This window comes from Lepisma saccharinum, chromosome 13 (genome assembly GCF_977018435.1).
Source record: "Lepisma saccharinum chromosome 13, izLepSacc3.1, whole genome shotgun sequence".
In the NCBI taxonomy this organism is placed as follows: domain Eukaryota; kingdom Metazoa; phylum Arthropoda; class Insecta; order Zygentoma; family Lepismatidae; genus Lepisma; species Lepisma saccharinum.
This window is the reverse complement of record NC_139241.1, coordinates 61,193,475-61,210,963: the sequence shown is the minus strand read 5'-3', so window position 1 is coordinate 61,210,963 and position 17,489 is coordinate 61,193,475. Positions and strand designations below refer to the sequence as shown.

Below are 17,489 nucleotides of genomic sequence, written 5' to 3'. Positions count from 1 at the left end.
ATTAACGGTGTTTTGTTACTTATTCACAGTAGCAGAATAAGAACTTTAGTATATCCGTTCAATATTGACATGTTATGTTTTAGTACATCTAGAATACCATGTGATAAAAACCATGCCAATCAACGTAGAAGTTGTGGGACCTTGTGAGCTGTAATTGTGCAAAGTAACACCAGAACAAACACATACGAGACAAACTATTTCTCAGAAATCATGTGGTTTTGTATACATTAATTTCGTTTTTACAGTGAATAGCTCTTTGATGTATTTGTAGCTTTCTTGGATTTCCTTGACTTTGTTCTTTGTTTCTGAATGCTCTTTTCTCTCTTTCAGTTCGGCTCAAAACGAAGCGCCCCCCAGTGACCGCGCCCCCGCAGCCGGCCCCCGACGACCGCCCGGAGGGCCCCGGGGGCTTCCAGGTGCAGTACGTGCGTCCCGTCAAGATCTTCCCGCCGCCCATCCACGAGCAGGACATCCTCTACGGAGGCGACGAGTGGGCCTTCCCGCAGCCCGTGACGTCGTCGGAGGAAGGAGACTCGCCGAAGCTGCGTCACCACTCGGGCCACTTCAGGCACAAGACGGCGCTGGTGTGGGACCCCCACCCGGAGTACGAGTTCTCGGCGTTCGGACACCGCTTCCGGCTGGAGCTTCGGCTCGATTCCGGGTTCGTGTCGCCGGACCTGAAGGTGCAGCATCTGTGGAAGAACTCCACGAAGCGGGTGGCTCCCTCCCTGAGGCCCGGAGGGTGCTTCTACACGGGGAAGGTGAAGGGGGATGCCCGGTCGGTGGTCGCAGTCAGCCTCTGCCACGGAATGGTGAGTACAGGAAACTTTCCTATTTCATTCCTTGCAGGGACTCAAACTATAGTTTATCGTAGACCCTATTTTGCGCTTAGCGTGCGATGTCGAGGTTCCGCTTGGCGACTAAAGCTTGACGCTTACTGAGACGCCGGAAGCGCGGCAACAGAACGGAACAGTTTCGCTTCCGGCGTCTCAGTGGGCGGTAATCCTCAAGATAACCTGCAGACTTCTAGCCGGAAATTCCGTGATTCGGTTCCGTACGTTCCCGTGTAGTAAGCGTTACGCCATTTGATTTCAGTAGAAGCAGGCGACAGAAGTTCTATTGGCGGATTTTCCGTTGTTTGTAGTGTTGCTCACGGGACGGGACAAGCCTTTTGAAATTCGAGACGGGACGAGACGGAATGCCTTTCTCGTCTCGTTTTCGAGACGAGACACGAGACGGGACGGGACGGCTTTTGAAAAGTCTCGTCTCGTCTCGTCTCGAATGTCTCGAAAAAAATAAAACCAAATATTTGATCAGTTGCAAATACTTGTTTGCTTGGAATAAACTATTACAATTAGAAACGTTGATAAGGCGTGTTTTAAGTCAAAATAAGACTATTACAGAGAGAGTAATGAATGAATTGAATACCTAAACTTATTTTCTATACTCTTTCGAATCACAACGTTACTCCCCATTTTTTTTCAATTTATTCCAGGTTAATAACTTTATGTTACGATAGTACTCCAGATACTAATACAATTCTCAATAACATCAAGAAAAGAGCAGGTAGAGAAGGTGGAAGGAGGAAACAAAACATCGTGGAGTGTCTGAGTCCGAGATTTATCTTGTAAAAATAGTCTCAGATTTATAGGTTGGAAAGATAAACGGACCGACAAATAGGGTTTTTTATTATTATTTAATTTTTACATCAAAGGGTGTACAGAAGTGAAGTTATTAGGATGTAGGAAAAACATTTTAGGAAACATGGCAGTACAAATTGATAAGGAGTTGTTGGGAAAGTTTTTAAGGAGTCCAAGATATTAGCAAGACTAAGAGAAGGAGATAATTAGGGACAAATAATCTTGCATTATCCCACTCCGAACAGCTGAGAGCTAAAGAGGAGGAGAAAATACGGGAAATATGGAAATAACTAATTTGGTGATTTTAGTGTTTACAGGGAACCATGGCAAGATTTTGCCACATGATTATTTACACGGGTTGCGAAATTATTAGAATGTTATGGAAATTTAGGAAATGTCTTTGTTCAGAAAATTCTTGTTGTTTCCCTCAGGCAATCTACAGGTGGTTGGATTCGATTTCTTTACGTCCGTTTGAAGATTATTTCCAATGCTTTTTTTTATTTATTTATTTCTTATTTAAGGAGAATACTATTCCTTGGATTGTAATAACGAAATACCGAGTCTGATATATAATAGATTTCAAATGAAGAAGAGCACAGAGTTCTGTATAATCGCCGTAGAAGGAAACGTTGTTCTACGAGGGGACTCCCCGATGGTGCAGTGTTAGCGTCGTCGCCTTGTAATCAAGAGGTCCCGGGTTTGATACCCAGTGAAGGCACATAGTGATTTGAATCCCACTTTAAACTGTGGGTCCAGTCCCGATTAGCCATTCTGTAAATCAGATGAAGGAATGTGTAGCTGTTATTTTAATTCTGTGAATTTAGCCTTCAAAACAAATTTCACAAAGTAGTTTTATCAAATTTCAGAGGGAAGCTGACAGCAATGTCAGGATGGCGGGAGCCTGTTTATGGCCAGGGTGTATTCCGAGACTATTTTTCGCCGTTTCCCACTGACAGAGGTTTCGCTTTGAACAATGGACACTGTTGCTTCAGGGGGCAATCACCAAACATAGGGGCGAGGTTGACCTGCAGTAGCGGATAACTGCCATAAATCCAGGCCTGAAGTAGGAATGAAAGTTGATGCAAGGGAGGGGCAATAAACATTCTGTAATTTGGTTTGCTTGCTGGCGACGTTTTGCAGGAAAAACTGAAAAGGAAAACGGCAGACTTTGAATGAAAGAGGGACAGTGAACACAAGTTCTTTGTATTATTCGCCGACACACAAGCTTCCATTTCGAAGGTGAGGCTATCAGCAGCGAAGTTATTAGAGGGTTGGAAGCAGTAACGACGCCAGAGGGGGCAGGGGGACGCCCCATGTCAGACACTTCGCCCGCCCCCCAACTGAAGTTAATGAAATATCGAATAATAAGAGAGTTCATTTATAAGAGTGTGACGATTTTCACCTTTTCAAAGTGGTGTATTCTGCATGATATCACTTTCCTGCTTATAATACCAACTTGATTAACAAATATTGATTTGTTTTAGTATATACGTATATAGCTATGTGTGTGTGACTTTCTTTCAAGATTCGAGCGCCGACCTGGGCATAGGTGATTTCTCATTCATTTATGTCCTGTAATAGCCGAGATTAACCTAAGTTTTAACCAGTCTTAAGAACTGGGAAAAGTGTTGAATGTGGATGGTTTTAAAACATCACGAATATTTTCAGGACCACAAGACATCATCTGTAGTACGGGCAAATTATTCTAATCGTGGTCGTTAGTGACAACGCTAATTATTAAAAGACATTCAAAGTTGTTGATTTAGTGTTTTAAGTCCACTTTATGCACAGTAAGGCTAATCGGGACTGGACTTATAGTTTAAAGTGCCTCCACTGGGTATCGAACCCAGGACCAAAGGTGATCGAAGAAAACTCGACACTACATGTCAGTTGTTGTGGATTCATCGCGGTTTCTTACTATTCAGGGACTTGAATTTCGAGATGATGAGTCTGAGGAAACCTTAACAAAGGGAATTTCTTCGATACTCTTGAAGCTAATGAGGGGATATTATTTGGAAATGTATTGAACGTGAACCTTAAAATGCAAATTACACTTAAAATTCGATTCAAAACATATCGCGGGCAGGTAAAAGAACGCATATTAGGATTTGCCAATCTTCAATCATTAGATGCAGGTTCGCTCTTTCTCGTACATATCAAAATCGAAGAACTTCTTCCCACGAACTCCATAAGTGCCTGTAAGTGGATAGCACAGACATACGTTGGAATGGTAGAGTATGAATAAGTAATGCCAGGGTCAGAATATTTCTTGAATTATGAGATAACTGAAACCTTTGTCTGATTTTTTATCCTGTGATAACATTTCCTTGAAAGGTGAAACACAAATTTTGCCCAAAACTCTTCAGCGTTACGAAGATGGTTGTCCTTAAAATCTTTGAAAAGGCTTGCTCGAAACAGGATGCTGGATGCAAACTGCCTCATTTGGCCGTTCTTTCCATTGAGAAGAAATGTCAAGTCCTGGATGTACCAAGGGTGGGCAATGTGTTCTCCAAAGCACATAGAGCAGAATTCTCCTACGGGAGAATTGCACTTCACTAAGTGCCTCACATTGTTTCTAATACTTAAGAAGATTAATTTCTTCCAACGTAACGTTTATTTTCAAAGAAAATTAAACTCTTCGAAGCATTTTTTCCTCATTTATATTATTATCTTATAACTTAAATATTTATATCAGTATTTTCATCTCAAGAAAGACGATGAATTATAAAATTATGAATGTCTTCCAATACTGAAATAGGCCACTAGAGACAACGCAACTTACCAATAAAAAAGAATTAATGTCTTTATTAAAACGAATCATGTGGAGATAAACTCGTAATCAAGAAGTAAATTTAGGCACTAAACGTCCACTCTAAATAAAATACAAACACAAAACACCATACATGAATATAATAATAATAATAATAATTATTATTATTATTATTATAAGTATTATTATATATGTATATATGTGTAGTGTTTTCTGGCGTTTTAATGTGACTGCCTCCTTACAATATTTTATTGCCAGCCTTCCGCCCCCACCCCCCAGTCACATTTCTCTGGCGCCGTCACTGGTTGGAAGTAAATTGATTAGGACGAGGAAAGTAACATTAGCTGTTGAAAGTGTTGCACCAAAGGACGTGATATGTGCTACCGTTTGTATAAATGATAGGAAATTTAAGCATACATTTATAATTGTTGAGACTTGAGAGTTGTTTCCGCCATTTGATTGTAGGAAGAGGTTTTCTGAGACAGAGTGGGATTATTTTACACATACATGAGAAAGGGTGGTTGTTTAAAGATAGAGACGTATTTTGCACATTTCTTAAAAGTTCAGATAAAGCGAGAATTTAGCCTTACTGTTATGAAAAGAAGTAACGCAGTACAGAGAAAGAATAACTCTCCACATTTCTCGCACCTGGTGGGATATAACACACATTCACAAGGTATTGCAGGATGTTTATGAACGAGGATGAAGAGGGATACGTGAAATTTGACTTACCTGCGGGTGAATTAGTGGATTCGAATATTCTTAAGGTTGATATATATATATATTTTTTTTAAGTCCACTTGATTCACAAATAGGCTAAATCGCGAACCGACCTACAGTTTAAAGTGCGATCCGATCCACTTTGTGACTCCATTGGGTATCGAACGCGAGGACCGTTCATTACAAGACCTCGACGTTATTACTACGCCATCGGGGAGGCACCCAATTTACACAAATATGTTGATTCCAATAACACGTTATATGCATAATCTGATAATGATGCACTTTTGGTGCATCTAAACATATTTTTTTCAACTATAGCATGTCTAAAAGAATCAATCAAGTTGGGATTTTTATAACTTCAGGAGGCACGGCTCTGTAAATATGCGATATAAACTAAATGCAGGTTTGCCTTCCATACGTGGTGGTTTTGTTACGTTTCTTCGCTTCGTAAAACATACACTTTTACAGGAACGGCTTCTTGCATCCTCCTGGGGCCTTGCTCTAGCTAAACAAAAAAATATATTTGTTTAGCATAATCGAGGGTTACTTATTCCTGCCGAACTTACTAGAAAACAAGGATTCTATTGGGATCATACGGCTTTGCATGACAGTATCAATGAAGATTTATGTACAGAAATATTAATTAGGAACTTTTTTTTCTTTCGTAAACTGGATTTAACATCCTTTTTTGTAATTCAGCAAATATTCAATTCATCACCTTTTTTTGACATTAATTTCCTAGCCAGGACAGCTGTTTTTATGCAAATTTTGACGATCTTAACTACACGTAAGCTAGATATTAGCTAATATTCGTGCTGTTATATTACTATCCTTGTACCATCTTTGTAACATTGCATGTAATAACAGTAATAGAATTAATTAATTTACATATTCAAGTGAATAGACCTATGAATTATATTAATGTAGTAATTTAAATATTTGGTTAATTGTTGTCGTTAATGTTGTTGTTATAATTTTTTTCTGAAACACCTGGCTCGGACACCTTCCCCGACATATGCTTCTACGTAGATGCGTGCCTGCCGAAGGATAAATTAGATCAAGCGGTGGTGGTACCGGACTTAGAGGCTAAAGGGAAAACAAAGTATGTGCGTCATAAGCTGAGCGTAAGAAACAGCACAAAATCACAAAGAAACACTTTTTGAAACTTATATCATAGAAGATGTTTAACAATATTAAGAACAATAAATGCTTTCTATTTGTAATATACTAAGTATTGAAATTTTAAATAGTCTTTTGTGTTCGTACTACACATTTAAAAACTTTTGTGTTGCTCCCAGCGCCAAGCTTAGAATTTAAAGAAAAAATGTACATTTTCATAGTGCACGGAAGTTCGACATTCAGAAAGAAAGAAGGTCTAGTGGAAAACACTTGAAGACTTCCAAAAGGTATAGCAGTAATGAAAAAGAGCATTCACTTATGTACGATGCATAGACAGTTGTATGGAAGCGAGAAAAAAACACAAGGTAGATTTCATAAGATACCTAGCAATCAGTAACCAACAAACTGCATTTGTAATATTAATGTCCTCGTGATTAACGAACCTTATTTATTCTCACCACGCAATGGGTAAACTATTTGGAGCTTTATCCCACTTTCCGGAAAAATATTGTGTTTCTGCTACTTTTGACTTTTGTTGGCATGATATCCCGGATCACTTTTACGAGACGAGACGAGACAGAACCCATCGAGACGGGACACGAGACGGGACAAACTAATATTTTCGAGACGAGACACGAGACGAGACAGCATTTTCACGAGACGGGACGGGACAGACCAAAGTCTCGTCTCGTCTCGTCTCGTGGGCAACACTAGTTGTTTGCCCGCCTCTGTGCGGGAGATCCTTAAGGCGCGTGGGACGTCGGGGCTCCGCTTGGCGACTATGGCGAGTTGGACGTCGAGCTTGGCGACTATGCAATTGAATACCAGGAAAGTCTAATCCCGCATGAAAGGTTCATTCGCTTTTTCGGACCACACAACACGCAGTACAATTGTACAGTTTCCTGTAACGCCACTCTGTTCCTGCCATTGAGTTTGACGTCATTTATACATTGTTCACGGTCTTCGGATCGTCTGCAGAAGGAAGTTGAAACTAAGGCTTTTTAACTCAATGGCTTGTCTATTGGTTATTATAATAACTCCAGTGATCGTATACATTCACAGGTATTCCTTAAATCCTAACGTAACATATTACAAGCTTCACAAGACAGTAGTAACATAATTTCTCTCAATTTTTCACAAACGTCGTTACGTTCCCAGTCTTTATCACTCTAAATATATTTCCTATTATTCCTTCGCGGAGAACATGAGACGTTCCAGCCTACTATGAGACCAGCTCAGGCTTGGGATGTATTTTAAGTCTATTTATACAAAATAGCATAATCTTATACAGTCAGGACTCAATTAAACTTCTTCTGATCTTAATTTCACGTACACTGCACTCACAAAAAAACTGATTTCAAATTTCCTACGTTTGAGTGGTGGATAAGGGATGGAAGTATCATTGTGTTCGTCCCATCATCCATTTCATCAATTTATCATCGTCGCTATAAACTCGATAGGTAGAAGAGCGACGGAAATAAATAGAAAACAAGTAGCCACAAATCAATGCTTGATTACTTTTGTGGTGTCGTCATCTTTGAAATTGCTCGTCTTCTTCCACCGTAAAGTTTCTCAAGCAATCAGTTCGTTCGCGGAAGGAACCGTTGCTGCTGCCTCGTCTGTTGTTCTTGGCCCGAGCAGTCGGTTACCAACCCTGGACGATGTCCCCAAAGAATAGTTTGTTAGTGTATTCTTCGCACAGCGAAGTTCTGCCAGTCGTATCATTGCTTCTGGAAAATACAATTTCTTCTTTTCCTTTCTTCGAAATCCAACGTTCTCGGAATCCATTTCCGCTCGTTCTGCACGGACTTTGCGAAAGCTTTCGTAAGCGAGCGACTTGTCCCACGACCCTTTCAACTCGCTCTAAGGCGCCGACTGGAATTTCAAAATTCGTTGTGTTTGGCACGGAAGGTGATCACGAAAAGTAATGACAACTGTAGGTTATTACTTGCTTTTTTGCAGGGCTAGTCTTCTGTTGCATCTTGACTTTCTTTTGAAAAGAAGTCGCAAATACACCAGAACCATTATCCTGAAACTAACGAGAACCAATAGGTATTTCTAATAGCACATTTTAATACAATGACCGAATAGAAACACCTGCGCAAGGAAGAACGTGGCCGTAAATCCAATATAGTCGCGGTAAAATTGACTATTGCATAGAACCTCGTGATGGAATTACGAATTCGAAATATTCACAAAATAGTAGCTTATTTCAGTGATGTATAATACAGTTGAAGTTGTTTTGGTTCTTTTTACTATTAATCACTGATGTCCGTTCAATAATTTCTGACCGACCTGTATATACATAGCTATATTTCCAGTTTTTGTCCACATTTGACCTGAGACTATACCTTGCTGTTTGGGGTTACAGGTTCGAAACTCTTCAAGCTATAACTAACTTAATTATCTGGTTTCTTTCCGCAAGAACGCAAGTTTTCCATCTGTTCCTGTCCTGGAGAACATCAATCCACTCTAAACCCTTACTAATTTCCTGCAGGTTCATTCCAATTTCGTCTTGACCTTCCTACACGTTTCCCAATATTTGGTCCTCTCCCATCTGTTCCGCATGATCTGCCCGCCAAAGATTACTATATTTCATGATTCTAATAATATTAATTCAGTACTATTGAACTTTTCCATTCGCATTTTATTTCCAAAAACAACCTAAATATGTTCCTCTTTAGTGAAATGAAGAATGTTACACATCCATGTAAGACTACAGGCATCCCATAATTATCGTATTGTGTCCTTAGATTCTGTTATATTAGACGAGACGATAAAAGTTTCTGAATAGGAAAGCAACATACATTGCCTGAATTAAATCTGTTCTTTTTTAAAATTTAGTCTTAACGTAACTTTTTAAAAAAAAAAATTATATAGAGTAAATACACATATCAGTGTATGTCCCAGATTTGATAAAGTTGCTCAAATTACAACAGCGAAACCTGGGAATGCCACTGTTAGATTTTAAACTCTCAATAGCTTGTTAGAAATAAATATATTTGCATCAATGCCAAAGAGACAAATGTGCAAATTTTAACGTTTTCACCTTGTGGAATTTCACTGCTTTTTGTTGATAGATTCCTATGCTAACTTACATAGCCTAATAAAGAGCCATATTTTACCGATGACAACAACCAAATGTAAAGCCGCCTTCTTTTGGGGACCGTGATTATTAAAATTATTTTGTCTCAAAGTAACATTTTGCACATTCGTGGTTTTGGGATTGGTGCCACGATATGAACTTTTTGTGTCACGGATTACATAGTATTGCTTTGGATGCGTTCATACATGGAATAGGTGTTTCGGTAACGTATGTATGAGTGCGTGTGCTACTTCATCAGGTTTATCTAATCGTTCAGCGTCATCGTTGCAATTAGCCTAAAGATACCGAGAAGCAATGTGGAATAAACAAATAGAAATGCATGATGAGGTATTCCAGGAACTGCTCAAGTTCCTTTAACCACTCTTTCTATAAGAAGGTGTACTTGCGTCAGAATGGTAATATCTTGTGACGGGCTCTTGAGACTTTGTAGGATAAGACCTGAAGGACTTCCCTCTTACGGAAGCACAGGAAAGTTTTGGAGACTCATAGCTGTGGAAAATAGGGGGAGACTGGTGTTGGTGTTAAGTGAAGTGGAATTCGTACCCTTGTGGAGGAGTACAGTGACCTGGGTAGTTGACATTGGCCACCCAAGATGCTAGCGTGTTGGGGTTATTCATCCCCCGATTGTCCTTTGTTTTCGACATTCAGCTCTTGCACAGACTGTTTCTTTCTTAATGCTCTGTTTCTCCGTAGCTATCAATGCATTTTCTTAACGTAAGAGTAGATAACAATCTCTCAGCCTATGCAGAGAGATTCTTATGTGCAAGGCTGGTACATACAGGCGAGTCAATTAAAAGTACAAGAACGAACATTTATCAAAATTAAGGTCCGTGGAAAAAATACAATACAACGAACATAAATTAGACCCTTCATTAAACTGTGCACTCACACCCCACTCGATTTGATCATAATTTGAAGTTAACTAACAAATAATCGACTTGAATCACATGCTTGTTTGGATTTCGCTCTAAACAGTCGGAGATTAGTCTTATCTAATAATACAAGTGAATTTAAAGATCAATGTATAATTATTGATTGTACATGTGTCGTTATATTACGGATGATATCAGGTGATATTAATGAAATTCTAGACGAGGCCTAGAACGAGATAAATTTGTCCGATAGTCGCGTTTTAGAGACTTCATACAATTAGAATGTACAGCATAGGCCTATGAAAATTTCACCCAAAAGTAAAATTGATTTCCTATTCAACTTATTGAGACATGCCATGGGGGAGAGGGTTAGGCCTGCTTGTTTATTTAATGTGCAAAAACGTACGTTTTTAGCTTTTTTAAAATCGTGTGTGTTTTTTTTTTAAATATATATATTCCTTCGGGACAGGGGTCTGTCTCCCTTACCGCACAACGCGAGGACAACCTTGTGTTCTGACGTCACCGTGAAAAACTTTGGTAGGCTAAATGCCTAAGTTGTTATGTTAGGCTTGTTAGGTTTAGTTCTCTTAGTATAAATAATAGAGAACGAAACCTAACAACGTAGGCATTCCCGTCTGACGTCAGAACGCAAGGTTATCCTCGCGTTGTGCGATAAGGGAGACACCTCGAGGGAGACTAGTAAGAGATCAGAGTTCAGATAATGAAGACGAAAACCAAAAATGAAACGATGATTTGTAACTCCAGACAAGACTACAGCAAGTCTCACCTGGGTAATGTAGTATAACCACAATGCTAACACGGTAGGAACTAGCTATGAAATACAACCAGTGTCGACAAACTTTTATCAGGCTCTTATCTTGAAATTACATAAGTGCAGCACGTTGTATGCTTTCTTTGTGTCGTTTTGAGATCTCCTGTCCACTTTTGAAACGTTTGAGACAAAGCAATCCTTTCCAGTCTACTTCAGACATATTCCTGGTCCTTTATAGCCTTTCAGGGCCCATTAAGAGAACAGCTTTCGTCCATTATTGGTCCAAACAGGCAGTCTTTGTTTTGCAGGAAGCGGGAAAAAGTGAACTTTACTGACATCTAAACAGAGTATTCTTTAAAGAAGAGGAGAAGGAAGAAAGTATCTTTTGTCAACTGTGACTCTTGCAGAGGCGCAACCACGATTTTTTTGTTTTGGGGGGGCAAGTACCAGGATAAACGTACCAATAATAATATGCTAATATTAATAATGTTAACAATAATGTTATTATATTATTATTATTGTTGTTGTTATTAATTTGCTTTATTTTACTTCGCTCTTGTGTCACTTTTGGCTAATTTGCGAAGATGGGGATGAGTGATGATATGATGAAATTGATGAATGAACACTCACAAACATCCAATGCCCAAGCCGGGATTCGAACCCGGGACCAACATTATTATTATTAGTAGTACTAGTAGTAGTATCAATGACGTTATTACCCTCGTAAATTATGCAAAAAGGGGGGTAGAAGTTGGTACTTAATCATTTGTGTTCGAACAAACTATTTTAATTATTTTTCAACACGTTCAATTTCACATTGATAATGGAACACAAGCACACACACTATTTTTGAAAGACAGAAAATGTTTGATAAATGCATTCCAAATATAATTCTTTTTTACATTAACATGTATAACTTTCATGCACGATATATGTTTCACACATATGCAACATGGAGCGACGTGGACACTAAATTGTGTGCGTATTCAAAATTTCTTTAATACAGGGTGGAGCATTTTCGACTACACAGTTTGAGGTTGGCAACACTGCAAAACAAATGAATTGGGAGGGCGGTTTCCTCCTGCCTTGTGTACACTGTGACTTTGGATTTCAGTAGAAATGGAGCATTGGCCTCTACAGCAACGTATATTTTGTGTGGAGCAATTCGTGTTAACGAAGTCAATTGTAGCGGTGCAGCGTGCATTCTGCAGGGAGTATGGTGATCAAGAATGCCGTGGACGAGTTCCTAACAGGAAAACAATCAATGAATTGTGGAAACAATGGCGTGAAGTTGGAAGTGTTCAAAATAAACCGCATGGGAGAAAAAGAACAGTCAGAACACCAGAGAACATTGAACGTGTGCGCGTTGCTGTGGTTCACAGTCCTCGGCGTTCGGCAAGGAACATCATTTGAAAGAAGTTATTTTCAAGAAATAATTTTGTGCACTTTGTTCATGTATACATTTTCTGTAATCCAAAGGTGCAATGTTTGTTCTAGAAATGAAAAGTAAATGTAATCAGCAAATCATCTGTCTTCATTATAAAATAGGTAGTCGAAAATGCTCCACCCTGTATATATTACATACAACATATATTATTTAAATACATTACACAACCAATTCATCCATCTCACAATAAACCAACAGCAAAAATTACATAAATTGTCTCTGAAATGTGCACGATCCCTTTCCTCAAAACAATTGTTAATGCATTTAAGACAAAAATCAATTAAGACAAGTGTTATTTCACAATACATTACAGAGAACAATGATATACTGCGAGCGAAGCGATAAAGAATTTTTGGATCCAATATTTTTCCAGGCTGAAATAAATATTGATTTAATAGGGCGCAAATAATTTCACGGGACGCCAATGCATTCTCTTTTACTACTTTTGTGCCTCGCCGATGGTGTAGTGGTAACATCGTCGCCTTGTGATCAAGGGGTCACAGGTTCAATACCCGATGGAGGCACAGTGGTTCGGATCCTACTTTAAACTGTAGGTCCAGTTTCGATTAGCCTTTCTATGCGTAAAGTGGACTTAAAACCACAAATCAATCAATCAATTTTACAACTTATTTTCATTTAGATCGTTCGGCACCCAGGGCCGACTCCCGCCGCCCCCTAACTACGGTTCTGAACTTAATGAGACCAAGAGAAGAAGGGAATGCGAGCGAAACGACCAAGAAAATTTTACGAATAATGTTTCTATTTGCATAAAATTTGAAGTTGTGGGTGGTAATTGCCCCCTGCAGGTACACTGGACCGTCAATGTTGGCCCCCCCGCACCCCTAGAACTTATTTCTGTCCAAGGTTGAGGGGGACAATGCCCCCTGTGGTTGCGCCACTGGACTCTTGCTAATTCCACCAGTGTCTCAGCGTCTCTTTATTTGTATCATTTTATTATGACGATAATGTATACATAATTATTATGATTTAGACGTCGAAAAGCACCCGTGAAATTACGAAAACCATTAAAGGAACATAAGTCTTACACTTCATGGAGTACATCTTTTGACTGAAACTTTCTCCCCTTTCTGATTAGGTAACTTTGAGAACGGCCGATCGACATATTATTCATTAGCATTGTTTGGCATTCGGTGACCTAAGCCGCTAAAAATTCCCAAAGAAATGCTAAATGATGGAAAGGGTAAAAATGTAGACAAAATGCACATGATAATCGTGAGACGAAAGTAGAATATTTTCCATAAATCCAGAATATATATTGTGTTCTATATACTTCGCATAAACTAGTTCATAATTATAAAGATCTCACCGTTGGGCCCTTTTTAGTACATGACCTAAGTTTGACACTTAGTCCGGAGACCGAAGTCCCCTTCCTAGGTGTCGGACCCAGCTAACGGTTTTGATTCCAGGGTACGTGTGACCGGATCGGTTTTTACCCCCGACGAATAGCCGACTCGTGCATAAAGTGACATTGAATAATAATAATAATAATCAATAGATGTAGATAATAATAATAATTGATGTTAGCCAGCAGAAATGCTTTGCTGACTTAACGTTGAACTAAAATATAAATACCACCAGTTATGAGGATTAGTATACTATTTGTATGAACACAAATCATAGTCAAATCATAAATAACAAAAATGTATATTATATAACACACAAAAATAGACAGATTACACAGCCCCTCACTATCATTCAAGCATTCACACACTCTCTCATACCGCAGGGGAATAATTACATTAAGATAAATACATTGGCCCTTTTTTAGACACCATGCAATATTTAGTTTTTCATAGGAATATTAAACTGCGCCCGAAGACGTTAATGTGCTTAGAATTAAAGATACTAAACTTTCATCTGCGCGTGCTCATTACATTCTGCCAACGGGCATGACACGTAAACTTTTTATTCTTGCAATTTACCAAAACATTTAAACAATTATTGTTTAAATTATTACTAATGCGCCTTGGAACTTCAGTAACATTAGGCAGGGCACGCAACTCGTGCAACATAGATATCAACTGCAAGGCATACATGTTTACAGAAAAAATGAAGACACTTATGTATGAATATATATTAAAAATAGCACGCAGTTAATTTACTTCCTCACTTAGCAAACTTGAGGGATGATTTCTGCAATAGATACACGATTTATGCAGTTTTAATCAAATATTACCGAGTAAAGCATATAAGGTGACATAAACAAAAAAAATATTACTCAACAGTTCGGCGCAGAGCGTGGAAAAACAACAGTATGCTGTGAATCGATCTTCCTAATTAGCGATTGTTTTGAAATTTAGATTATGTTGGCAAGAAATAATTATAATCAATACCTTCGCGACTTTTAACTTTAAATACTGGCATCCTTTCGTCCGACGGCCGATCTTTGGAGGCTTGGGTAGATGATCACTCACACATATAGAAAATTAACAGTAGTATACTATACCATCTCGGCGTTCTAGGCGTTTCAGCGACGTTTACCGTAGTCCTCTAAACGGCGTGGTGACGTCAATCCGCGGTCCTTTTTGCGACACTAACACTTCCCCACGCTACTTCTTTGTAGCGGCACTTCGCAATCTTCTTTGACACACTTTCCTTCCATGCTTCTACATCACGGCGATCATAGACGAGGGAAAACAGCCTCTCTGTCATCTTGTCGGCCTCGTAATGGAGCGATTAATTGATTCGCATCGTCTCTCTCTCTACTCGGGGGACGGCGAAAAAATGGGCGAAGTTCCTTACCGGGGGTACTCGTGGATTCTCGCTGCTAATCTCACGCGGGACGTCGGCGTCATCTCAAGACGCAGTAGGTGTCGCTTCATTATCTCAATCTTCTCTTCTAGACGGTAGATCTAAGTGTGGGCTGGTGTCGCTTCATCTTCCAATTTCTCTCTCTCTCTCTCTCTCTCCGTAGAATTCTCGTCGGGCGTCGGCGTCGGCGTCGAAGTACTCTAGGATGCTGATTCGGCTTCGGCTTTCGGCGGTATCATTTCCTGGCTTCTAATCGGGCTGTGGGCGTTATTCGTGGCGATGTGGTGCTTGTGACGGCGTTTTAGTGGTGTGGCGTCGCGACGCTGAGCGATGATCTGCTGCGTTGTCGGCTTCATGCAGGCTAGGAAGACCCCAGGCCCTCCTTCTCTCGTGGTTAGCCCGCCATTGTGGTATTAATGTTCCTCGTCACAAAACGAATAACGCGAATCCAGTGCACAGGTCACTAATTTAACACTGCGTATTCGTACACTTAGTCACTGTCACTCACTCACGCAGGATAAAATACACGGCGCGGTAGAAAAAAGGACAAAGTCCCGAATCTTTACTCCGACTGTCGCAGAGGTGTTGTCGGTTCGAAAACTGGCGGTAGACTGTACTTGTTTGTTCGTTCTGCCACTATATAAAGACAGCTTGAAACTTCGAATACAACGGACTGACTTTTAGGCGCGGGAATCTGAAGTTACGACGTTGGTGGTCAAGCGTCCATTTTTTGCCTGGTCCAGCTTCTTCAAGCACACGTGTTGCGTTAAAAATGGGGTGAAAAGAATAGTTCTACCCTCATCCGGTACGTAACATGTTCCTTCAGTAATTGGCCTCCCAAGTTGACTTTCCGTCGCCAAATGCACAAAAGTCGCTCAAAAACAGTGAAAGATTTATCACAGCACATTTGTTGGTTCCGAGCTCCTACGACCGAAAGGGGGAAAAGTTGACAAAAGCAGAAAAACACAAAAGGTTCAGAAACGTGGTGTTTTTCTACCGAAGCTTCAAGCGGATACGAAGTTACAGAAAAATATAAAATAACGAAAACCTAGGATAAAAAAAGTAGGTGACAGAAACTGATTGTCATAAAGAATAGTGCGAAGTACTTACGTATAACACTGCAACAAGTGAAAAGCAGGATAACTACCCAGAACTTCTGAGAAGGCACCCAAAAAATCAACCTCACTTTCCCATTGTATACCCTAGTAGTAACTGCTTTTTGCAGACCAACTAGGCTCTGGCGCTTTGAACCGCGTCCAAGATAATATCTGAGATCGTGTTATCCTGTGTTTGTCCTTGTGTTCTGGTTGTAGCCTCGGCTTTTAACTACGGTATGGATATTTTATCTTAAGAGACCTTACAGCTTCAGTTGTTGTTGTTAGTAATTTGACAGTATTAGTTTTAGCAGTTGATTTAGGAAATTTTTAAGATTGTTTTTCTTATTAAGACTTTGTGACTTGCGTGACGGGCAAGAAAAGCCTATGTGCTGATGGCCCATAGTATAAAAATCAAATCAAATCAACTATTTTATTTTTACAACCCTTGTTGTTACACTCGTCGCCATATTCACACGCGTCACGTGTTTCACTGTTATCAAAGCTCTGAAAATTCTGTGCTCAGTTCCTTAATTGTGCATCTAAAATAGTATAATTGCTAGAAACCCACAAGAAAATGTGATTACTTATACTGGTGTGGTACAACCACGCCTCTTGCGGCGGGATCGAAACACACTGAATTATGCTACTCTTGAGCAAGAGGAGAAGGAAATACCTTGGCGCAGGACCTGGCAACGCCGGATACTTTGCTCCATTGATCATTCATGTCGACGAAGCAATATGAGGACCCCCCACGCCTCGCTGGAAACTATTGTTTACAGTCGTGGGAAAGCATTGGCTATCTCATCTTCCGATCTACTACTGGCTCCGTCCGAATGCACCTACGTGATGCATTGCTTGCACGTGTGGGATCTGTCCTTTTAAAAAAAACAAGGGAATGTTTTCGGAATGACGAGAAAGCAGTACCGATTCATATTTCTAAGTAACAGAAAAAATGCAGAACACGTCCAGATATACAATGCAACTCGCATGAAGATACATCCTCGAATTTCGTATTTTTGTTATTTAGCGTCGCTTTTCTGTCACTTTTGGCTGATCACGACGATGAGGATGAGTGCTGATTAGATGAAATTGATGAAGGGATACTAGCAAAGAACACTAATGCTCAGGCCTGGACTCGAACCCAGGAAAGTCAACCTCTTAGCGCGCTCGG

At 39.8% G+C, this 17,489-nt stretch overlaps 1 protein-coding gene across 5 annotated transcripts in view; it reads left to right on the top strand.

The window, feature by feature from the left end:
* AdamTS-A (ADAM metallopeptidase with thrombospondin type 1 motif A) overlaps positions 1–17,489 on the top strand; it is a 553,824-nt gene that overhangs the window by 232,005 nt on the left and 304,330 nt on the right. For all 5 annotated transcript variants that reach the window (XM_083134293.1, XM_083134294.1, XM_083134295.1 and 2 more), the window contains exon 2: positions 331–812. In XM_083134293.1, the coding sequence (XP_082990419.1) occupies positions 331–812 (482 nt within the window). The remainder of the gene's footprint in view (positions 1–330; positions 813–17,489) is intronic.